This window comes from Saimiri boliviensis, chromosome 2 (assembly GCF_048565385.1).
Source record: "Saimiri boliviensis isolate mSaiBol1 chromosome 2, mSaiBol1.pri, whole genome shotgun sequence".
NCBI classification, from domain to species: Eukaryota; Metazoa; Chordata; class Mammalia; order Primates; family Cebidae; genus Saimiri; species Saimiri boliviensis.
The window spans coordinates 184,937,640-184,963,299 of NC_133450.1; the positions used below are offsets into that span (position 1 = coordinate 184,937,640).

The following is a 25,660-nucleotide window of genomic DNA, read 5'->3' on the forward strand; positions in this document are numbered from 1 at the left end:
GGGCCATTTATTAAAAAGAATAATCACCCAAATTGGAGCTGAAAGGACCTTTTGCAGATAAAGAAGCAGACTCAAAAAAGCAAGGGAACTTAGCAATATGACTCCTAATATGCTTCTTGCCCAAAGGGCTGGGCTGATGAGAGATTTCTGCTTTCTGTTTTGTTTTTTGTTTTTGTTTTTTTGAGACGGAGTTTCGCTCTTGTTACCCAGGCTGGAATGCAATGGCACGATCTCGGCTCACCGCAACCTCCGCCTCCTGGGTTCAGACAATTTTCCTGCCTCAGCACCCTGAGTAGCTGGGATTACAGGCATGCGCCACCATGCCCAGCTAATTTTTTGTATTTTTAGTAGAGACGGGGTTTCACCATGTTGACCAGGATGGTCTCGATCTCTCGACTTCGTGATCCACCCGCCTTGGCTTCCCAAAGTGCTGGGAAAACAGGCTTGAGCCACCATGCCTGGCGATTTCTGCTTTCTGAAGAGGAACAGGACACCCTGAAGTAATAACTCTTCATGTAAGCCAGCCCAGCCCCTCCACCGTGCCCTCCATGCAAGAGAGTTATACCCTACATTTCTCTTTGAAGATCCTTCTAACCCCTTCTCTGAAAGTTTTAAGAAAAAAACATAAGGCTGCAATAGAAGGCTAACCTGCAGATACCATGTTTTACAAATAAGGAGATATTTTGTTTTCATTATAAAGGTGATCCATAGTTCAAAAGGAATGTTTGGAAAACATAAAATAGAAGGAAAAGAGAAAAAAAAATCATGGAATCTCACCACTAAAATATTAATACATTTTGATATAGTTCCCTTACTCTTCGTTTTCCTGTAGAAAGATAGGTTTTTTGTTTGACTTTTTCTCTTGATAGTGGCAATGGTGGTATTTGCTGCTGTTGTTTCACACAGCTATAAAGTAGCATCTTTACAATTCTGAGTTCTGGTTATTTTTTCCACATCACCATTAGTTTATAAACAGTTTTTCTTTATACTGAACTTCATAATCATTTTTAAAAAATAAACTTTACTTTGGAATGATTTTAGATTTACAGAAAAATTGCAAAGATACCCCAGAAAATTTCTGCATACCTTTACCCAGTTTCTCCAAGTGCTAATATCTGATATACCACCACAGTACATTTGTCAAAAACCAAGACATTAACATCAATACATTACTATTATCTAAACTACAGATTTTACCAATCTTTCTTTACTAGTATCCTTTATCTGTTTCAGGATCTAATCCAGGATTTAGCATGACCTTTTTTTTTCTTGAGACAGTCTTGCTCTGTCACCCAGGCTGGAGTGCAGTGGTGCAATCTCAGCTCACTGCAACCTCTGCCTCCTGGATTCAAGTGATTCTCCTGCCTCAGCCTCCCAAGTAGCTGGGATTAGAGGCACCCACCACCATGTCCGGCTAATTTTTGTATTTTTAGTAGAGGCAGACTTTCGCCATGTTGGCCCGGCTGGACCTCAGGTGATCTACCTCCCTCAGCCTTTCAAGGTGCTAGGATTATAGGTGTGAGCCCCCACGCCCAACCTAACCATTGTTTTTAATGGCTGATATTAATGGTGTGATATTTAAGTAAGTGGCTGTACAACTTTTTTTTTTAACCATTTTTTTCTTTTTTTGAGCCAGGGTCTTACCTCTGTTGTCCAGGCTAGAGTGCAGTGGTGCAGTCACAGCTCACTGCAGCCTTGATCTCCCAGGCTCAAATAATCAGTTCACCTCAGTCTCCTGAGCAGCTGGAACTACAGACGCATGCTACCAAGCCCAACTAATTTTTTTTTTTTAGAGATGGGGTCTATGTGGCCCAGGCTGGCACTTGAACTCCTGGGCTCAAGCGATCTTCCCACCTCGGCCTCCCAAAGTGCTGGGATTACAGGTGTGAGCCACCATGCCTGGCCAAAAACAATTTCTTTATTATTGAACATTTAAGATTTCTTTTTCACTTCTTAACTTTTTAAAAACACATAGATCATGGCCATAATAACAATGGAAATAGTGGTTTTACTATAAATATTTCATCAACAGACAGTAAGCTTTAGCTTCATCAACAGACAGTAAGCTTTAGCTAGTGCTAAAACATAACCAGGAATTCTTTATAAAAAAGGCAGCTTACCTCTATCACTCTTATGTCAGCTGTGTAACATGCAAAGGCTTTGCACTTTCTGCAAAGCAGTTTTTTATTTTCCTTATCAGGTACAGGTTTTGTTTTCTCTTGACTATCTCTGATGAATTTTTCATGAATCTGTATATGCAGAATCTAATGCAAAAAGAACTCAAATGTAATTTGAGTATTAAAGGTATAGAAATAGGCACAGATATATACATACATATACATGTATACACATATATAATTATTCATATACAACTTCCATAAACATATGGTACCTGACTTTGTAAAGCTGCAGATTTTATTGCTTTTCCTAACTTGATATTAATCAATGCTTAATTGTAGCCTCCAATTAGTCTTTCAATTTCTTCATCAAAAATGCTCATAAAAGCACTAAAGATGTCCACAGAACAGGCAAAACTTGAAAAACCAAAACCTGTACCAGATAAGAATATGTGCTGTTTCAGGAGTAATTATATCCATTTTCGGGCACAAACGCAATGAGTGATACAGCAGGCAGAAGAGCCCCTGATACGGTTTTACTGTGTCCTTACCCAAATCTCAACTTGAATTGTATCTTCCAGAATTCCTACATGTTGTGGGAGGGACCCGAGGGAGATAATTTAATCATGGGGTATGTCCTGTGCTATTCTGATAGTGAATAAGTCTCACAAGATCTGATGGGTTTATCAGGGGTTTCCGCATTTGCTTCTTTCTCCGCATTTTCTCTTGCCACTGCCACATACGAAGTGCCTTTAGACTCCCGCCATGATTCTGAGGCCTCCCCAGCCATGTGGAACTGTAAGCCCAATTAAACCTCTCTTTCACCCCTCCCAATCTCAGGTACGTCTTTATCAGCAGCATGAAAACAGACTAATACAGCCCCCAACATCTAAAATCTTTTTCTCTCTCACTTTCAGCAACAGGGAATGTTGCTGTATATGTATAGAACAATTGTATTCTAATTCAAAATCTAGGCTAGGCCTTGGCTAAGAATATGGTCCAACTTAGAACCATGGACATGATATAAAACTCTTCATACCAATAAACAGAAAGATCTGCAACTGAATGAAAAAAAAAAAAAAGACAATCAATAGATGCCAACACTGAGATGAGAAAGATTTGAAAGCACCTGATAAAGATGCTTTGATGGGCAATTACAAACACTTTTGAAACATAAAAAGAAAACATAAAGGCTCAAACAATGAAATGGAAGACAAAGTTTAGAACAGAAAGAGATGATAACCAAATAAAAGGTTCAATGGCTGGGCTTTCCATAGAATGGAAGGGACAAAGAGAAGAGTCAGTGAACTGAAAGAATAGAAACCATCCAATCTGAACAACAGCAAAAATACACTGGGGGCGGGGGGGGAAAGCAGAGTCTCAAGGACCCGCAGGACTATAAAACATGTGTCATGGCACTGGAGTTCAACAAGGAGAGGAGAGAGAGCAGGGCTGAAAAGGTATTCAAAGAAGTAACAGCCAAACATAACCCAAATTTAACAAGCTACATCAACCAAGATTCAAGAAGCTGAACAAGCTCCAAAGAGGATAAGCCCCTCCAAAAATCACTGAGACACATTATAACTAAACTTATGAAAACTGAAGAGAAAAATCTTGAAAACAGCCAGGAAAAAAAAATGACACCTTACCCACAGGGGGAAATCAGTCTGAATAACAGGGGATTTGTGATCAGAAACAATGGAGGCCACCTGGAAGTGGCACAATATTTTTTAGATGCCAAAAGAAAAGAACGGTCACCCCAGAATCCTAGACTCAGCAAAATGCCACCTTCAAAAATAAAGGAGAAATGAAGACATTCTCAGATGAAGGAACACTAAGAATTTGTCATGAGCAGATTTACCCTGTAAGAATGGTTAAAGGAAACTTTCTAAACAGAGGAAATGATAAAAGGAACCCTGAAACATCATGAAGGAAGAAAGAACATGCTGATTTCCTCCATGTCTTCTATGGAAGATTCTGTCCGTCCCACTGGTTTATTGTGGTGCCTCTCCCCATGAGATCATGCTTTCAAGTGTCCCAGGTGGAGCCAGACAGCCTAGGTGCAAAGATTGTCCCTGCCACTTAGCAACGCTATGATTTTGGGCAAGTGCCTCTGTTTCTTTATATACAAAATGGTATAATAGCATCTGCTTCATAGACTGTCAGGAGGTAACATGAGTTTATGACTGCTCAGGCCTGCCCCGCACAGGGTAAATGCCCATCAGCGTTGCCTCCCTCTGTTAGGCTAGTCTTATGCTAAGAGCCATGAAACTGTTAATGAGGTGGGTTGTAGTTTTGTATTGATAAGCCAATCTCCATTCATTAGGGATTGCCTTATCAATACTAAGCTACTAGCCACCCCCATATTTATTTTTCTAGAAATATCATAGCTATTTTCGCCTATTTATTATTTTATATAAACTCTGGAACCATTTTATCAAATTAAGAGTATCACTTGTGCTTTCAATATGGATTGTGGTAAGTAAATAAGCTAATCTGGGGTGAATGCACGTGTTTAAAATATTCATTCCATTCAAGAGCATGGCATTCCTTTTCTTTTGTCTTAATATACTTCTACATCTCCCAGTAAAATTTTTGTATTTGTCCTCATTTCTGCTTCAAACTTTTCTGATTAGGCTGTTAGATGTCATGGTTAAACAGATGGGCTTTACCAACTTCACCATGAACTAGCTGTGTGATCTACTAGTACTGAAGCTATTCAAATCTCAGTTTCCTGCCTATAAAATGACATAGGAGGCACTACTGTACAGATTGCCATAAAGCCTATCGATGTAAGGAAAGCGTTTGCAGAGACTGGAGTCAGTGTGCTGCATGCGTGAGCTGCAGTTATTATTGTCACTGTGAATGGAAATCTCCTCCCAATTATATCTGTTAATTTATTATTGATCATACATAGCGAACTTACTGATATCCATACCACTTCAAATTTGCTTTAAATAAAAAAATTTAGACTTTTTTTTTTTGAGACAGAGTCTCATGCTGTCACCCAGGCTGGAGTGCAGTGGCACAATCTCAGCTCACTGCAACCTCCACCTCCTGAGTTCAAGTGATTCTCCCGCCTCAGCCTCCAAGTAGCTGGGATTACGGGCAGGTGCCACCACATCCAGCTAATTTTTGTATTTTTAGTAAAGATAGGGTTTCACCATGTTGGGTAGGCTGGTCTTGAACTTCTTACTTCAGGTTTTCCACCCACCTCGGCCTCCCAAACTGCTGTGCCTGGCTTCCTTTTTTTTTTTTTTTTTTTTTTTGAGACAGATTCTCATGATGTTGCCTTGGCTGGACTTGAACTCTTGGGTTTAAATTATCCTCCCACATAGCTGGGGCTATAGGTCGGAGCCATCATGCCCAGCTAGACCTAGAATGTTTTGATTAAAAAAAACGAATATACTGGCTGGGCACCACAGCTCACACCCATAATCCCAGCCTGTAATCCCTGCACTTTGGGAGGCTAAGGCGGGCACATCACTTGAGTCCAGAGTTCAAGACCAGCCTGGGTAACAGCAAAATCCCATCTCTACTAAAAATACAAAAATTAGTGGTACGTGGTGGCACACACCTGTAGTCCTAGCTACTTGGGAGGCTGAGTACAGTGAGCCAAGATTGTGCCACTGCACTCCAGCCTGGGTGACAAAGTGAGACGCTGTCTCAAAAATATAAGTAAGAAATAAATTTTTAAAAAGGTAAAAACCAAATATAATTACCCCTTCCCCACTTCTTGGCCCCATCCCACCTGAAATTATCTTCATTGTTTTTGTAAAAATAAAGAGTGTTCAGGCCTCCTGCTTTTAAATCCAATTTTTTGCTGTTGTAAAATTGTTACATTATATATATTTATCCCATTATTTCCTTTGAATAAATTTCTAGAATTAAAATCCCTGGGTTAATGATACATGTTTTCCTAGGAGAAATTAATTTTTTTTATTTAATTTCTTTTTTCAGATATGGTTCTAATCACTACTTAAGGCAGAATAAAGGTCAGCAAGAAAGAAGGTAAAAATGTAACTTTGCCTTTCAGGCAACCAACTTTAAAAAAAATTCACTTATAATGGTATTCAATTATAATACAGAAATTCAATTAAATACTAATAATCTCAAATATTTTAAATGTTACTCTAGACAATGGATATAAATCCTAACAAGTTAAAACTATTACTGCTATACTTAAATCTAAGTAAAAATCAGTAACTGGGTACAGAGGCTCAACCAGTTATGTTAAGTCTATGGCATACTGACCCCCACCCATTCAACTTGTGGCTAAAAAAGAAGCCTAGCTCCACACACTGAGGTGGAGAAAAGCAAAACTATCTCAATTATGTGTAGTGCTGGGTATACATGTTGGAAGTTCTTTGTTCAAAATGAACTTTCTTTCACCCCGTCTTTGTTCTCTGCTCCATGAGGAAAGAAAAGCAGCTTCCTCATTTTGATTTCAAATAAACCTTCACAACCACAACTGTCATACCCTTCCTCCCTTATTCCTCCAGAATGAAATATCAAATCCTGAAATGTCCATCCAGAGTGTCCAACAATCTACATGTTAAGATGGCTGCGGAGTGACCAGAGAATTCCAGGATGGGGGGTGGGGAGTGCGCTAGTGACAGCAGACCACACACAGACAATGGACAGCACAGCCAGGGAGCTGGGAAAGAGAGCAGTCTCCTGGTACCTTCTGTTCATCCCTCTCCCTTCCCTGTTCTTGCAGATTGCCCTGAACAGCTCCAAGCTTTTGCCCTCTCTTCTGCAGAGTTCCTTCCTTCCATTAAAACCCATATACAGGGACCAGGATGCTGAAACCCAAACCCCAAACTCTCTGGAGAGAGAGATTTAAGGAAGAGACGAAAAAGAGCTGTTTCTTCCAGTATTAGGATGTAGTCCTCGAGATCAGCTGTCAACTAGAGAAATCCTAGCTCAATTTGCCTTTTAGATCTGAAAACGTAACTCCAGATATTAGCACTATTAATATAATTTAACCTCACTGGCACTTAAAAACAGAATAAATTTGATATTCACTAGAGGGCAAAACTAAGTATAAAGTTTTTGTTCTACTATAACACCCTAAGCAATATGATAAAAGGTACCAACCATGCTCACATTCCTTGATAGCTATATGTGGTCAGAAGCAGAAAGAATAACACAGACTTACCTTTTCCTTAAATTCTGCTTCATCCCATGTCTGAAGGCGTAAAATGGAGTCATTCATCATTGTTTCTTTGTACATGTTTATGTTCTCCTTTTCAATTACAGCAGCACTACTGGTCAGAAGGAAGCACTTGCTACCTCTTGCTCTTCCTCTACCTATCAGAAAATAAATATTTTAGTTGGTGTTTATGACTTAAAAAGTTCTGATATAATCTGAAAATAGGTAAACAAATAGATAGAGGTACTCCTAAAATTAACTTTGGTTCACTGAATCCCACTTCTCAGGAAAGCTGAGCTGTTAAAGAGTAAATTCATGAGGCAGGAGGACTGCTTGAGCCCAGGAGTACAAAGCTGCAGTAAGCTAGGATTATACCCTGCACTCTAGCCTGAATGACAGAGTGAGACCCATCTCAAAAAAAAAAAAGTAGACTCAAATGCAAGTGTGCACCTGCATGTTAGGTATGTGGAAAAACTAGGAGCCCACCTTAGGCTGGTTTTCTCAGGGTCTCAACAATGCAGAGTGATCAGACAGCCATACTGTCAGAAACACTGCTTTAAAGATACTACATGACCCCCAGTATAACACTGTGATGGCTCTGAGATGAGTAATAAACAGACCCTTCTTCAAGAGGGAGACTTCCCCTGCTAGACAATGGGGAAATGAGATCTGTTCAAAACCCGCAAAACATAGGTGGAAAATTTTAAGTGCTATTACAAGGATAAAGGGTTATAGGCTTTATATTTATTCAAAAGAGAAATTATTGCCAGCTGGGAGAATTAGGGTCAGGTGATATGGAGGCAGAGGAAGAGGTAAAATGAAGAGTAGCAGTTCCTTCAACAAGCAATAAATGAGGAAGTCAGGTTGGCAAAAGCGGATAATGAACAGAAGGGAAGAACAGGAGGTAAAGTCGGAAAGAAATGGGTTCTGGATTTTGGAAACTCTTCAGCATCAAGTAAATTGGGGAACCACTGGTGTTTCAATACAAGGAAGTGACATGATCAGAGCTGTTTTTCAGGAAAAGTAATGTGGTAGCTGTTCTTATGGAAACTGGAAAAAAAAGGAAAAAGGAGAGAAGACTAATTAGGAGACCAGTCTAGTCCAGGTGGGGCAGAACTCTGGAGTATCCCTTCTTGAATACAGGGAGCCCACGAGCCCACCAGCACCACCACGAAAGGTCTACATCTTGACTGGCAAAGCTTTGATCCAAGTTGAAATTATTCTCCCATAAATATATCAGTCAAGGCCAGGCAAGTTAGCAGTATCATTGTGAATAAGAAGCAAAATAGGGTTTATGTTAGTGAACAATAAACATAAGCCACCTTGAGGGTCAATGATACCAAAGCACACTGTGCCACTGGTCACATCTCAACCACAGCTCGGTAAAGAGAAAGGCCAGAATGATGGATACACTTATAAACAAGTCAAAACAGAAGCCACATAGGAATGGCCTCAAAGCTTCTCTTACCTCTGGTTTGGATCATTTTGATGACATTACCCACATACTCATACAGGATGACAAGATTGCACTGAGCAATGTCAATGCCTTCATCAGCAACTGAGGTGGCAATCAGAATATTGTGATCTCCGTGGGCTTTAAATGAATCCAATATACACTTCTGTGCTGGGAGAGTCATTCCTGAATCAGAGTAAGACGGCATTATACAACTCACCAAAGAAGGAACTTTACCCTTGAAAAAATAGCTACTAATTATGGAATGCTTATTACATGCCAAGTACTGTCATTATTACTTTATATCCATGATCTCACAACACACCTTAGCAGTGGGGTCTGTTTCTATGCCTGTTTCAGAGAGGTCATTTGGGGTGGTATCTAACAGCTTAGACTGCCACAAGACTGAGTTCAAATCCCAGCTCTGTATGTATCTCAGTATGGCTTTAGCCATATTTTCCAAGAAATAGACTTTTTTGAAGAAATATCAACAGCCTATTGTAACACCTTTACATGTGTATAATTTACAGCTGACAAAATATTTTCACATCTCACTCACCAGAGTATCATAAAGCCCTATAGGTCAACAGGTATTATGATTCCCCTTAACAGTGAGACCCGTGCCAGGTAGGGTGGCTCACGCCTATCATCATAGTACTTTCAGAGGCTAAAGCAGGTGAATCACTTGAGTCTAGGACTTCAAAGTCAGCCTGGTTAATACAGCGATAACTCATCTCTACAAAAAATTTAAAAATTAGCTGGGCATGGTGGCACATGCCTGTAGTCCCAGCTACTCAGGGGGCCGATGTAAGAGAATCAACTGAGCCAGGGAAGTTGAGGCTGCAGTGAGCCATGATGGCACTACTGCACTCCAGCCTGGGCAACAGAGTGAGACCCTATCTCAAAAAAAAAAAAAAAAAAAAGACACAAATGAGAGGCTGGAGGTTCCAGAAGTGAGGTAAACTCGCAGGCTAGCTATCAGCACCGCTGGGCCTCGACCGTCAGGTTAAGACCCTAATAGTGTGCACTGCTGGGGTGTCTGCCTCCCCATACACAAACTGTTCTCTAAGAATCATTTTCTACCACATCCACCCATAATACAGTTGCATTATGTTTCTCTATGAAAGAGGCAATGCCATCTGCTCACTAATCCTGTTTCTTTCTCCTGCTGGGCATACACAGCTGAATTATACTTCTCAATCTAAATGGTCATTAATGGCATGTAGACAGAGGTCATGTATGTCTCCTCCAAACCTGACCCCTAAAAATTGTCCATGTTCTTGTTTTTTCTCATCAATGGACTAGATAAGGTCACAGTGGAGGATCTGGAGACCCCTTTGATGACATAGCCATACCAAGGAAGGAACCTGGGTCCCTGAAATAAGTGGAAGTGCATGGAGCAGGGCCCCCACCCCAACCTATCTACACAGGAGTGTGAGTGAGCAGAGCCCCATCCCTACTTACCTATATCTGTGAGTGTGAGCTATTTACTTTTTTTTTTTTTTTTTTTTTTTTTGAGACGGAGTTTCGCTCTTGTTACCCAGGCTGGAGTGCAATGGCGGGATCTCCACTCACCGCAACCTCCGCCTCCTGGGTTCAGGCAATTCTCCTGCCTCAGCCTCCTGAGTAGCTGGGATTACAGGCACGCGCCACCATGCCCAGCTAATTTTTTGTATCTTTAGTGGAGACAGCGTTTCACCATGTTGACCAGGATGGTCTTGATCTTTTGACCTCGTGATCCACCCGCCTCAGCCTCCCAAAGTGCTGGGATTACAGGCTTGAGCCACCACACCCCACCGAGCTGTTAACTTTTATTCTGTCCTGCCCCTGCCCCTGCCCCTGCCCCTGCCCCTGCCCCTGCCCCTGCCCCTGCCCCTGCCCCTGCGATCGTGGGGGTTGTCTGTTAGAGCAATTAAATTATCCTGATTTATACACAGGCTGTTCCTAGCTGCAGCTACTGCACTGAAATAAGCATTTGAACCATGTTGGGCCAATCCAATTCTCCCTCCTGGAATCTGAAATTGAGATTTGGAGACAGATAGTAAATCAGGAAGATGTAGGGCAGTCACGAATGGAGAAGCAGAGAGCGCAATCTGTAAAGGGAGAAGTGTGAAACAGATGTGCAGGATTCCGACAATTGTCCAGTCCCAGTTCAATTGTCCATGAAGCCTGACTGTACTTCCAGGATGTGGCTTCTATGGTAGACCCAATTATATTTGTAGCAGCCACACCCCCTTCAGCTTAGACTAGCCTAAGTGGGTTTCTGTTAACTGGAGAAAAGAAAGGATCTTGACTAAGCAGACACATACTGCCTTCTAATATCCTGTGACAGTGGAGGCTAAATTTAAACTGTCGGAATACACTGTGAAGTTCAGATGTGATAATCACCCAGTTTGTGTGATCATGGCAAACACCCAAAATGGTGGCTCCAAGAATATGCACACTTCAAACTTTGTGGATCCTGAAGACATCTGCATTTATCTATTAGTAGAATCACCTGATCTCCACTCGCTGTTCACAGGGCAGACCCACCACAGGCAGGTAGAGGAAGTAACGCTCCACTGCCTAGCTGGCAGTAGACTCGGAATTTGTGGAAAAAGATCCCTTGTGGTTTTTTGAATTATATCATTCAAAGTCATGAAAATTCAGAAAGTTGCTTAAAAATCAATCCCTAAACATTATTTTGATTTTACTTTTGAGCTTTCTTTATTCAGAATACTTTTTTTAAAGATACGTACGTTCTATCCTTTTTGAATACATGTATTCTCAGTAAAATTAAAACCAAACAAATGATGAACATTGTGGACCTTTATATAAACGTTCTGGATGTGAATAATGGCTAACATGTAACATATATTGAGCACTCACCACATGCCAGGCATTGTTCAAAACCAAGAGTTGGCAAACTTTTTCCATCAAGAACTGGGTATACAGTAAATACTTCAGGCTTTGTGGGCCATGCTGTTGTAACTACTCAACACTGCCATTATAGTGTGAAAGTACCCACAAGACTATACATACATGAATGGTCATGACTATGTTCCCCCCAAAATTTATTTCATAGACAATGAAATTTTAATTTCAAAAACCTTTCACATGTCATGAAATATTCTTTTGATTTTTTTTCAAACAAAAATCATTCTTATTTAGCTCAAGAGTCATTAATAAGCAGGCGGTGAGTCAGAGCTTGCTACTGATATTAACCCTCTCAGCTAGGTACTCTGAGCTAGACTCTGCCACAAGACTGTGTATTATTTTTCCATTTGACAGATGAAGATAGTAAGCCATGAAGAGGTTAGATAACCTGCTTCTTTACAAAATAGGATATTAAGAAATGGAAATTTAGAAATATACAAATTCAACAACTTTTGCTTGTTTACCTGCAGCTTTTTGTAAAAGTTCACAATTTTTCTAGCTTAACTGTGAAAAAAAGAGTATCAGACCAGAAGAAAATTCAGCGAAAATCATCTAATTACCTGGTAAATCAAGTTTAACCCATTGGATAAAAGCTATAAAGGTCACACTGATAAACTGAGTGAACAAAATACTTCAGAAGTCTCTACTTCAGAGTTAACAGAATTTATAAAAGCTCCAATTGGCTGGGCATAGTGGTTCACACTTGTAATCCCAGCATTTTGAGAGGCCAAGGTGGCAGATCACTTGAGGTCAGGAGTTCAACTCCAGCCTGGCCAACATGGCAAAATCCTGTCTCTACTAAAAATACAAAAATTAGCTGGGCATGGTGGCATGCACCTGTAATTCCAGCTATTTGGGAGGCTAAGACACGAGAATCGCTTGAACCTGGGAGGTTGCAGTGAGGTGTTTGTGCCACTACACTCTAGCCTAGAAAACAGAGCAAGACTCTGTCTCAAAAATAAAAATTAAAAAATAATAAAAGTTCCAATTTTTTCCTAATATATTTCCAGGCTAAATCTTGAGATATATTTTGCTCAGGTCAAAACATTTTCTTTTCTTTTTTTTTGAAATGGAGCTTCACTCTTGTTGCCCAGGCTGGAGTGCAATGGTGTGATCTCAGCTCACTGCACTCTCCACCTCAAGAGTTCTAGCAATTCTCCTGCCTCAGCGTCCCTAGTACCTGGGATTACATGCACCTGCCACCACATCCAGCTAATTTTTTGCCTTTTTAGTAGAGATGGGGTTTTACTGTGTTGGCCAGGCTGGTCTCTAATGTCTGATCTCAGGCGATCCACCTGCCTCAGTCTCCCAAAGTGCTGGGATTACAGGCATGAGCCACCACACTCAGCTAACAATTTCTTTTCACCATCATCATCCACTAAACAATGAGCATCTCTAGAACAGACATCACATGTGATTAATTTCTTAATTTATTCATCTATTCAGTCAAACATATGTTCAGCAATTATGGCTTGTCAGGTAAAAAAAATAATGATTACAAGGTCCATTTTTATCCATAAGGAGCTCATATTTTGTGGGAGAAAAACATAAATAGGAAGCTATAATTGAGTGTGATGAGCACAGCAAGGATGCTATGGGAATGTGGAGGAAGGCTATCTCTACCAGTGTTTGGAGGTTGGGGAAGGCTACATGGCAGAAGCACAATGCCTGACACAGCATAAGTTATAAAATAAATGTTGCTGAATGAATGGATGAATCCATGAAGAAACCAATCAGAAAATATTTCCTGAGTGTTTAATTGTGGGGAAATAACAAAGTTTGAAAACCAAGTGGCACTCATGCTGGAGTCAGATCGCAGAGAACTTTGAATCCCAACCATGAGAATATGGTATTAGACTTCATTTGCTGAGCCACTTTTTAAGATCTGAATCTGCTTTTCATATTTATGAAGTTTAAAAATTACATGAAGGGAAAGTGCGAGGGTGGCAACTGAGGACTGACAGGGAGGGTTTGGGAGGGTGCTTATTATAAACAACACTAAATAGGAAGACTTGTCACCGCCAGTCACTGAGGGGTGGGGGGCACAGCTGTGAGAAGGTCAGGATGAGGGCAGGCCACCTAGGATCCTCCAAGATAATAACACAGGCAGTCTTTTATCCTTTGACCACTCTAGCTAGATTTCAGAATTCTCTGCTTGGACTTTTTTAAATTGTAAAATATATAATACACACAAAAGCTATGCATATCTACTACTTGAAGAACAATAAAACAGAAACAGACATTTCTATTTCCAGTTAATCTACTGGTTAAGAATTTGAGCAGGATAATAATATGCTCAAGCAGGACTTTAAAAACAACCTTGGCTTTGTCTGCAGGACATATGAGAGGAGGCACCATCTACAAGGAAAGAGACTGGAGTGGTTTTTGGCATTTAAGCACTGTGATGGCTTTTTGATGCATTAACTTGGCTAGGCCAAAAACAGTTCCTGGTAATTCATAAGGTACTGCTCCGAAGAGATTTTACAGAAATGATTCAAGTCCCTAATCAGTTGACTTTAAGCCAGATCAAAAGAGAGTTCATTCTAGGTGGGCCTGGTCTAATCAGGCAAGCCTTTTAAATGATAGCTTGGGCCTTCTCAGCTCAGAGACTCCAAACAGCTCATGCCTGTGGGCTTCCAGTTTGTTCCTGATGGTCCCTTCCTAACTACCTGCTCTACAGACTTCAGACTCACTTTGCAAGCCCAATTGTGTAAGGTAACTCCTTCCAAGAAATCTCTGTATGTGTGCATATGTGGACACATATACATAAACGTTCGCCTCCCATATATATGTATAATCACCTACTGCTTTTGGTTCTCTGGTTACAAGCATTAAAACAGAATTTGAAATAAATATATATATATATAAATACATACACATTCTTAAATACATAAAATCTAATTCACTGTATATAAATACCTGTGTTCTGATTTGTTTTGCTACGTCCAGTCAATATGCCAGGTTTTAGAAAACTGAGTTGAGGATTTCCTTCAATCCAATTTTTTAAAGCCTGAAAATGAAAAGCAATTATCAATTGGACACTCCTTATAAATCATTTGTATTAATCCAGTATTGAAATACATGCAAAAAGAAAAAAAACTTAGTATACATGCAATTTTCAGACTGACACACCTGAGAAAAAAAGCACTTTGGAACTGAACTGTATGTAATAATTAACTGTAATGGCATAGATCTCTGTGACCTGATATGGTTTAATCTCTAAGACATTTTTAAGAGAAAAATGCAAAGTTCAAAATAGTGGCTATGTAGAATTAATAAGTGAGTTTAGCATGACTGTAGGACATAAGATCCATATATATAAATCAATTGACTTCTACATACTGGCAACAAACTATGGGAATTTCTAAAGTTTTTAAGTGCTGGACACAGTGGCTCATACTTATAATCTCAGCATTTTGGGAGGCCGAAGCAGGAGAGGCACTTGAGCCCAGGAGTTCAAGAGACAACAAAACCCCGTCTCTACTAAAAATACAAAAATTAGCTGGGCATGGTGGCATGCACCTGTTGTCCCAGGTACTCAGGAAGCTGTGGCCAGAGAATCTCTTGAACCTGGAAGGCGGAAGTTGCAGTGAGCCGAGGTCATGCCACTGCACTCCAGCCTGGGTGAAAGAGCAAGACTCCATCTCAAAAACAAATAAATAAGAGCTGGGAATGGTGGTGTACACCTGCAGTCCCAGCTACTGGGGAGGCTGAGACGGGAGAATCACCTGAGCCAGGGAGGTTGAGGCTGCAAGTGAGCTGTGATCACACTAGTATACTCCAACCTAAGCAATCAGAGTGAGACCCTGTCTCAAAAACAAAAACAAAAACAAAACAAAAAACTTTTAAAGTACCATTTATAATAGCATCAAAAAATTAATACCTAGGTTTAAGTCTAACAAAATATGTGCAGAATCTGCTGAAAATGACAAAACACTGATAAACCAAAGAACATGTGGTTATTCACCTCTAAGGTAGCCCTCAATTTACCTCCTCCTTCTGTATTCAGATCCTCATGTAATCCCCTCCCCCGAGTGTGAAGGGGACTTCCTGACTTGTTTCTAATGAATAAAATACAATAGATGCAATGTGGCATCATTTCCAAGATGAAGTTATGACTGTGGTTTCCAAATTAGATACCTTCTCTCTCAATCTCTGGGATCATTCACTCTAGGGGAAGCCAACTGCCTGTCTGTGATGTAGATCTATGTAGTGAACTCAGAGGCCCGTCTGCCAACAGCCATATTAGAGGAGTTTGGAAGTGACCTCCCCCAGACAAGCCTTGAGTGAAGCCATGGCCAACACCTTCACTGCAGCCTCATGAGAGATCTTTAGCCAGAAACACCCAGTTAAACTGTTTCCAGATTCATGGCTCATAGATATTGTTAGATAATGAATGTTTGTTGTTTCTAGACACTAAGTTTTGGGGTAATTGTTCCTCAGCAATATATAACTAATATAGAAGCCATATGTAAATAAAGAGATATACTATGGTCATGGATTTGAACACTCAATATTGTCAAGATGTCATTTCTCCCCAATTTTATCGTTATGTATTTTAAAAATATTTTTTCAAGACCAAGTCTCACTCTGTCACCCAGGCTAGAGTGCAGTGGTGCAATCTCAACTCACCACACCCTTTGCTTCCCAGGTTCAGGCAATTCTCTTGCCTCAGCCTCCCAAGTATCTGGGATTACAGGGGCAAGCCACCGTGCCAGGCTAATTTTTGGATTTTTAGTAGAGACAGGGTTTCATGTTGGTTCCATACTGGCCAGGTTGGTCTCAAACTCCTGACTTCAAGTGATCCACCCATGGTGGCCTCCCAAAGTGCTTGGATTACAGGCATTGGAGCCACCACATCTGGCCTCAATTTTATGTTCAGATTCAATAAAATCCCAGTAGACCTTTTCATAGATGTGGACAAGCTGACTCTAAAATGTATATGGAAAGGCAAAGGAATGTAGCTAAAAACAACCTTTAAAAAAAAATTGGAGGACTCACATCACCCCATTTCAAGACTTACTATCAAGCTATAGTAATCAAGACAGCATGGACTGGGTGAAGAGATATATGCATGGGTCAATAAAATAGAGAATCCAGAAACAGATCTATGCAAATAGAGTCAACTGATGTTTTCAGAAGTTATAAAGGCAATTCAATGAGTAAAGGATAGTCTTGTCAACATAAGGAACTGGAACAACTGGATGTCCACATACAAAAAGGAAAAAGGAAAGAAAGAAAGCATTTCAACCAATACCTCACAACTTATACAAAATTAATTTAAAATTGACTGCAGACCCAAATGTAAAATGTAAAACTGTAACTTTCTAGATAATAACATAGTTAGAATCTTTGTGGCCTTAGGTAAGCAAAACATTTTTAGAGATAATACCACAGGCAAAAACCCATTAAAAAAATTGATATACTGCACTTTGTCAAAACTTAAAACTTTCAATCTGCAAAAGATAGTAAAGAGAATAAAAGATAAGGCACAGACCAGAAGAAAATATTTGCAAATCACATTTCTGACAGAGGACTCCTTTTGTCAGACTATAAAAATAATTCTCAAAAACTCAGTAAGATGATAAACCAATTTTTAAATGGGCAAAAGATAACAGACACCTCACCAAAGCAGATACAGACAGCTGATAAGCGTAAGACAGATGTTCAGTCATATTCATCATTTGTGAAATGCAAATTAAAAATATAGTATCATTACCTACCCATAAAATAACTAACATTTAAAGTAAAAAAAAAAAAAAAAAAAAAAAAGAAGACGACGTGCTTGCTCTGTAAGTATCAAGACTTATAATTAGAATGCTTAACACAGTGACAGCATGAAGCCAGGCCCCACAACTTTGGGAGGCCAAGGTAGGAGGATTATGTGAGGCCAGGAATTCAAGACCAGTCTGGGCAATATAGCAAGACCCCATCTCTACAAAAATAAAATAAATAAATTAGCTGAGCATGGTGGCACATGACTATAGTCCAGTCCCAGGCATGGTGGGAGATGGGGCTGAGGTGTGAGAATCACTTGAGTTTGAGAGGTTGAGGCTGCAGTGAGCCATGATTGCGCCACTGCATTCCAACCTAGGTGACAGAGTGAGACCATGTCTCTAAATGAAGAAGAAGAAAAAAAGACAGTGAGGCATTAGAATATTCATGTAAGGATAAACAAAAAATCAGAACCAAATAGAGAACCCCAAAACAGACCCACACATATACATAGTTTCTGATTATAAAGAGAAAAACAGCTTTTTTTTTTTTTTAAATTTAAAGACACAAGGTCCACCTCTGTTGCTCAGGCTGACATGCAGAAGTACACTGTCATAATCACTGCAACCTCAGGCAATCCTCCACCTTTAGCCTCCCAAGTAACTGGAACTACATACAGCTGCACAGCACCACACCCAACTAATTCTTCTTTATTAAGAGATGAGGTCTCACTATGTTGCCCAGGCTGGTCTTGAACTCTTGGCCCCAAGCAATTCTCCTGTCTTGACTTCCCAAACTTCTGGTATGACAGGCGTGAGACACCGTACCCAGCCCAATCTTTGCAATGCATAGTGCTGGGTTCATTTGTTATCTACAAGGAGAAAGAAAGCTTACATCCACAAGTGCTCTGGTTTTCACAAAGAGAATTGTTATTGTCTCTGGGTTTAAGTGGTACTCTTCTCGTAAGATGAAGCAAAGGTCTTCGAGTTTAGGGTTCTCATTGCTGGGATCCCTGGAAACACTTTCGAGTTCCTGCAGCTTTTCTGCAAATGGGAAACATTTTATAAATGGCTTATCAATTCTAAAAATTTAGAACACACTGTGCCTTTTAGCTATCGTTCAGTTAATCTGTAAATCTTTGACCAGAATTTTATGAGTAATAACCACTGATTCAAATTGGCACAACCTTTAAGAGGCAATTTGGCAATATCTATCAAAACATAATACACATACATCCTTTGATCCAATAATTCTACATCTAAGAATTTTAGACACAGTTATATTTAGAAAATTATGGACGAGATCTCCAAGGATTTCACTATACCGTTGTGTAAGATATAAAAGAAAAACAGAAAACCAAAGTGCTCAATAGAGAAACAGTTCAATAGAATATGGGCTATGCATTTGAGGTTAATACAATGTGGCTGTTAAAATTAATAAGGGAGCTATGTACATGAATATGTATGATATTGAAAATACTTTAAGGTTAAAAAAAATCAAGGCAAGGACAGTATGTTCAGTATGCTCCCATCTTCAAAAATATATATAGTTAGGCCAGGTGCAGTGGCTCATGCCTGTAATCCCAGCACTTTGGGAAGCCAAGGCAGATGGATCACCTGAGGTGAGGGATTCAAGACCAGCCTGGTCAACATGATGAAACCCCATCTCTACTTAAAATACAAAAATGAGCCATGCATGGTGGCAGGCACCTGTAATCCCAACTCTCAGGAGGATGAGACAGGAGAATCACTTGAACCTGGGAGGCAGAAGTTGGAGTGAGCCAAGATCTTGCCACTGCACTCCAACCTAAGAAAGAGAGTGATATTCTGTCTCAAAAAAAAAAAAAAAAAAGAAAAGAAAAGAAAAAAATACATATATATAGTTACAAAGCAGGGGTATGCTACAGCCAGATTATACCAGATTATGGGACTATGGGAGTCAATTGTTGTAGTTTGTTTTTTGTTGTTGTTGTTGTTTGAGATGGAGTCTCCTTCTGTCTCCCAGGCTGGAGTGCAGTGGCACAATCTTGGCTCAGTGCAACCTCTGCCTCCTGAGTTCAAGTGATTCTCCTGTCTCAGCCTCCCAAGTAACTGGGGATTACAGGTACATGACACCACACCTGGCTAATTTTTTGTATTTTTAGTAGAGATGGGGTTTCACCATGTTTCCCAGGTTGGTCTTGAACTCCTGACCTCAAGTGACCCACTCACCTCAGCCTACCAAAGCGCTAGCATTACAGGCTGACATGCAGAAGCCACCATGCCCAGCCAATTGTTAAATTTTATTATTTTTACAGTGATCTACATTTCTGAGATAAGTTACATCTACTGTATTTGTATGGTAGAAATACTATAAAATGATGTGCTGCTGCTCATCTCTTTTTAATACTAGTCCAATGACATCATGTTGGTAGCTTGAAATTCACTACAGTGGAAGCAGTTATACGATGGCAATCAAGAAAACACCAAAAATCAGTGCTTGACTGACTGACTGACTGAGACAACAACTCACTCTATCACCCAAGCTGGAGTGCAGTGGTGCGATCTCGGCTCACTGCAACCTCTGCCTCCCAGGCTCAGGTGATCCTCCCACCTCAACCTCCTAAGTAGCTGGGACCACATGAGCATACCGCTATGCTCAGCTAGTTTTTGTATTTTTTTGTAGAGATGGGGTTTTGCCATTCTTCCCAAACTGATCTCCAGCTTCTGAACTCAAGCAATCCACCCACCTCAGCCTCCCAAAATGTCAGTTACAAGTTAGTGTGAGCCACCATGCCTGGCTTAATTTATTGTTAACAGTCTAGACTTAGAAACATAATCAAAAAATAATGCAGATTAAATTTAGCTATTACATTGTGAATAGCACAAAATACTCAGGAAATACTCTCCTAGTTTTTGAAAGACTATTATGTAATTCAGCAAAAAATTACTTGCATCATTGGCAAGCAAGTTAAATTCCAACATACACTTTTGTTTTTTCATTTTCATCTTCTAGCATTAATGAAAATATGCACAAAACAACCATATCAGAAAGAACCATACTTCTGGCTGGGTAAGGTGGCTCACATCTATAATCCCTGCACTTTGGGAGGCTGAGGTGGGTAGATCACGAGGTCAGGAGTTTGAAACCAGCCTGCCAAGATGATGAAACCCAGTCTCTACTAAAAATGCAAAACTCAGCTGGATGCAGCAGTGGGCACCTGTCATCCCAGGAGACTGAGACAGGAGAATCACTTGAATTCGGGAGGTGAGCTGAGATCATGCCACTGTACCCTAGCCTGGGCAACAAAGCAAGACTCTGTCTCAAAAAAAAAAAAAAAAAAAAAAAAAAAGAACTATACTTCTTTGTCATTGCAACCCTTGGTTGTCCATGGCCATGGATACAAAAATTCTGCAAAAACCACCAGAAGCATTCTATGAGAGTCAACTGGCTATGTTGGAATTTACAATAAAGAATATTATATTTTTATTATTTGTAAATTGTGTACTGCACACATCTTCTATATCAATAAAATAAGCTTATGTACATATATATACATATATAAATGTATGTACATATATATATATATATATATACACATAAATATATAGATTTTTTTCTCCAGTGGATTGTTAAATGTTTACCAGCACAGCACTGATTACACATATGTACAATAAATACTTATAGGCCAAGAAAACCCAAAATTATTAGCAGTAATTACCTTTGGGAAAAGAATTCAAAACAGGGAGAGGGAAAACTTAACTTTTGTTTCATATCTTTTTTTTAATCATATTCGGACAGGGAGATAACGTGCCATTTTGGGTTTCTCTTTATATAAAAGTATATGTAGGCTAAGTGCAGTGACTCATGCCTATTAATCCCAGCACTTTGGGAGGCCAAGGCAGGTGGATCACTTGAGGTCAGGAGTTCGAGGCCAATCTGGCCAACATGGCAAAACTCTGTCTGTACTAAAAATACAAAAATTAGCCAGGTGTGCTGGCATACACTTGCAGTCCCGGCTACTTAGAAGGCTGAGACACAAGAATTGCCTGCGTCTGGGAAGCAGAAGTCGCAGTGAGCCATGATTGAGCTACTACACTCAATCCTGGGCAACAGAGCAAGACTCCATCTCAAAAAAAAAAAAATTCAAGTATATGTAAATTATAGTCTTTTTAATATCATTAAAACACTTTTTCTTTTAAAATTACTAAAAAAGAACGTTAAACCAAAAGAATGCTACTGTCTATGAACCATATGGGAAACACCCTTTGCAAATCCTATTGTTTCTTCCTTCTTCTAAATAGGGAACAGTATAAGCAACAGAATCTTTTCATAGGTACTAGATTTCACTGAAGCTAAACAGTCCTGCCATCTACACCTTCCTACATCCAGGACAACTCCCTAAGCATTCCCAAGTTTATGTATATTAAACATAATACATGTTTGTATTGCCAATCCAGTCACCAGACCCAAGCGGCTTCCTTCTCTGAAACCACCACCCACCTTCAAATCTCTGAGTAAGATCTTGTTCAGTCTCATCGAATCCTGCTGCCCGGACATTGCTGAAGAAGTCTTTCAAGTAATGCAGAGCATCCTTCATTCGTGCGTCCTCATTAATAATGAGGGCATCATTATATTTCTGTTGAAAGCAAAAACTGTCTCAATATGCTTCCAGTGTCTACCACATTCACTGTACTTAAGTTCAATTCATTGTATTTAAAGAAATAGTTGTAAGGAAACTTTTCAAATCTATTCCAACTTAGTTTTTTTTTTTTTTTTTTAAGATGAATGGCTTTAGTTTTTTTTTTTTTTTTAAGATGAATGGCTTCTAAGAGTTCTGTAACAAAACATTTGAACCAAATACTGTTTTAAAAAACCTCAATTAGCTGGTTACATTAATTATAATCACTTTGGATTCTTGAATTCTACCTAAGAAAAACATGAAAAACGCATATCAAAATTTAAAAAAAATAATGAAAGTACATCAACTTCCACACCAACCTGCCTCATAATTCCAACATTTCACTTGATTTCTATATACATCTCAAGCCATCACCAAATTGTCACTGCACTTTCAAAATGATGCCCTGACCACCTCCATCAATTGTCCAACTAAGCTAATTAAAATTCTACAAATGCATGCTGATTGAATACATTTTAAAATATTCTCAATGGCTGGATAAGCAGAGTTGATGGCTATCACTGTAGTTCCTTAACTTCTTGGTTAGCCAGAGAACCTGGATTTCTGAGCATGGGGCATCACCAAAGGTGAAGAAACGTATGCTTCAGGACATGGCAACAGAACCCACTTGCTGAACTTTAAAGATGGCTGTCGCTGGACTGGTCACGTTTCTGGAATAATGTGCTCTAACCATCACCCAATTTTTTTCAAACCATGACAGTTAATGCTAGAGGCATGGCATAGATTCTGAGCCTTTTATTTCAGTCCTATTGCCTCCAATGTGAAATTTCAGAAAGCACACTGAGATGATGCTGAATGGGGTAACTTGGAGTTTGCTTCCTAAGAACTTTCTGGAAAGGTTCCTAATCGAGCTCTTGGGGACAGGATGAGAAGTTGATGTCATCTTGGCTTCCACAGTGCCACTCCCAGTAGGTGCTGTGACCAGAATGTAACTTTGAAAAGGAGGAACATACCCGCAAATGTGAAGTGTACAAAAACAGGGCTTTACAAATCCTGCTCTCCTCATCTTTGTCTGGCATCTGGAACACCATGCATGCTTTCTGAACTGTAACAATCCATTGTTCATATTTTTGTGTTCCAAATTCCCTATTTTGAATTTGAGATAAGTTTTCTGAAAAAAAAAAAAAAAAAAAAAAAAAAAAAAAAGTTTGTCACTGTGTCATATGGTCAGTCATTTAGGGATATAAACAGGCCTCACCCTCTAATTTTCTTCTTTTTTTTTTTGAGGCGGAGTCTCACTCTGTTGCCCAGGCTGGAGTGCAATGGCACGATCTTGGCTCACAGCAACCTCTGCCTCGCTGGTTCAAGTGATTCTCCTGCCTAAGGCTGCTGAGTAGCTGAGATTACAGTCATATGCCACCATGCCCGGCTAATTTTTGTATTTTTAGTAGAGACAGGGTTTCACCATGTTGGTCAGGCTGGTTTCAAACTCCTGACCTCAGGTGATCCACCTGCCCTGGCCGCCCAAAGTGTTGGGATTACAGGCATGAGCCACTGCACCTGGCCTAATTTTCTTTCTTACTCTGTGTAAACAGGGTATTCCTCCCGAAATAGTATGAGTTTTAACTAGACTTAAGTAGATTTAACTAGATTCAGACTGGTGAAAAGGTGGAGGCAGGGTACAAGAGGTGGGAGGAGTAAGAAAATAGAAACTCAAGTGATTCCATCACCATCTCTCCATCCTTCTGCTACTTCCACTATTCAGAACACATCAATGTGCTGCTGGATAATATGATGACCTCAAAACTGGTCTTCCCACCTCTTGCCTTGTTCCCTCTCATGAGTTTTAAGCAGTGCATCTGGTGGGTGGTGGGGTGGGTGGGGGTGTTTGAGTACTATGTACCAAGAATCAAACTACATTACATTCATAATTTCATTTAATTTTCACAACTCTGAGATACACATTATGAGTGTGTGTGTTTCTTGAGTACTATGTAACAAGAATCAAAGAACCTTACATTCATCATTTCATTTAATTTTCACAACCCTGAGATACACCTTATGAGTGTGTGTGTGTTTCTTGAGTACTATGTACCAAGAATCAAAGAACCTTACATACATAATTTCATTTAATTTTTACAATCCTGAGATACATATTACATTTCATATATCAGGAAACTAAAATTCAGAAAAGCTTAGTAATTTACCTAAACTCACACAGCAAGTACGTGGAGAAAGGGCAGGAATTCAAACCCATGTGTCAGATGCCCAAGCTCTACTGGTTCTACAAGCTGACAACCAAGAAGTCCAGAATTAAAACAATGGACATGAAAAACCCACTTTGCCTTTAAAAATGAGTAAGTGAGTAAAAATAACACGTTTCAAGAGTTTCATCGGAAAAGGATACATAAAAGCAAGAGATTGGCCGGCACCATGGCTCAAGCCTGTATTTGCAGCACTTTGGGAGGCTGAAGTGGGTGGATCACAAGGTCAAGAGATCAAGACCATGCTGGCCAACATGGTGAAGCCCTATCTCTACTAAAAATACAAAACTTAGCTGGGCGTGTTGGCTTATGCCTGTAGTGCCAGCTACTTGGGAGGCTGAGGCAGGAGAATTGCTTGAACCCAGGAGGTAGAGGCTGAAGTGAGCTAAGATTGAGCCACTGCACTCCAGCCTGTGACAGTGAGACTCTGTCTCATTCATTCATTCATTCATAGATAGATAGATAGATAGATAGATAGATAGATAGATAGATAGGAGATTTAGAAATCAGCACAGCCTATGTTCTGCTTTGCTGTGAACGTGGGCCTCCTGTTCTCCAGAGCAGCATCCACAGGGCCAAGAATAGAATAGGCCCTCAAAAGACACTTATGGATACATCTGTCTGTGTGCATCTGTTAGGCTAAGCCTCACTTGCTTGGTTCACAGCTGGAGCATCTGCTGTGGTCCAGGCTCTGTGCAAGGTGCTGGGGATAAAACGACAATGAGGGTATGGCTGTGTTCTCAAGAAGCTGAGTCTGTGAGTTACTCTGGCATCAGTTCCCCAGGCTCCTCATGGAGAGCACAATACCAAAAAAGTCATAAGCAAGAGCTACATTTCTGGGTTAAATTCTTCCCCTCACTATTTTCAGTAATAGGAACAATAGCGGCTACCCAAACAAGTAGTACTGTGACACGCTTCTTTCCAAGATGCAGCTATAACAAGGTGGCCAGCAGTAAAGATGATGAGCCAACAAATACTGATTGAACATGGGTAGGTGTCAAAATAGCCTAAGCAATTTAGAAATGAGCAACTAACTGGAATTGGACTGGCAAAAAGGTGGAGGCAGGGTACCTGAGGTAGGAGGAGTAAGAAAATAGAAACTCACGTGACTCCATCGCCATCTCTCCATCCTTCCGCTACTTCCCCAATTCAGAACACATGTACCACTGGATAACATGACAACCTCCAAACTGGTCTCCCTTCCTCTTGCCTTCTTCCTTCCAACCCATTCTCTACCCAGCAGTTAGAGGGAGCTTGCAAAATTACAGATGAGAAATGGTTCTACCCCATTGCTTAAAAGCCTTGAGTGGATTCCTCCAGCCAAAGTCCTGGCCCAGCTCACAGGCTCCTCCCCATGATCTAGCATCTGTTTGCTTTTGCTTCTCATTTCTGGCCACTCTCACTTCTGCATTTTACAGG

At 40.1% G+C, this 25,660-nt stretch overlaps 1 protein-coding gene across 1 annotated transcript in view; it reads right to left on the reverse strand.

The window, feature by feature from the left end:
- The window catches only part of RIGI (RNA sensor RIG-I), a 61,459-nt gene that overhangs the window by 2,688 nt on the left and 33,111 nt on the right, over nt 1–25,660 (reverse strand). The window contains exons 11-17 of the mRNA XM_003939729.3: nt 22,991–23,148; nt 21,839–21,974; nt 18,251–18,399; nt 14,561–14,651; nt 8,741–8,911; nt 7,279–7,430; nt 2,121–2,264 (exon numbers count right to left, since the gene is read on the reverse strand). Coding sequence (XP_003939778.1) covers nt 2,121–2,264; nt 7,279–7,430; nt 8,741–8,911; nt 14,561–14,651; nt 18,251–18,399; nt 21,839–21,974; nt 22,991–23,148 — 1,001 coding nt within the window. The remainder of the gene's footprint in view (nt 1–2,120; nt 2,265–7,278; nt 7,431–8,740; nt 8,912–14,560; nt 14,652–18,250; nt 18,400–21,838; nt 21,975–22,990; nt 23,149–25,660) is intronic.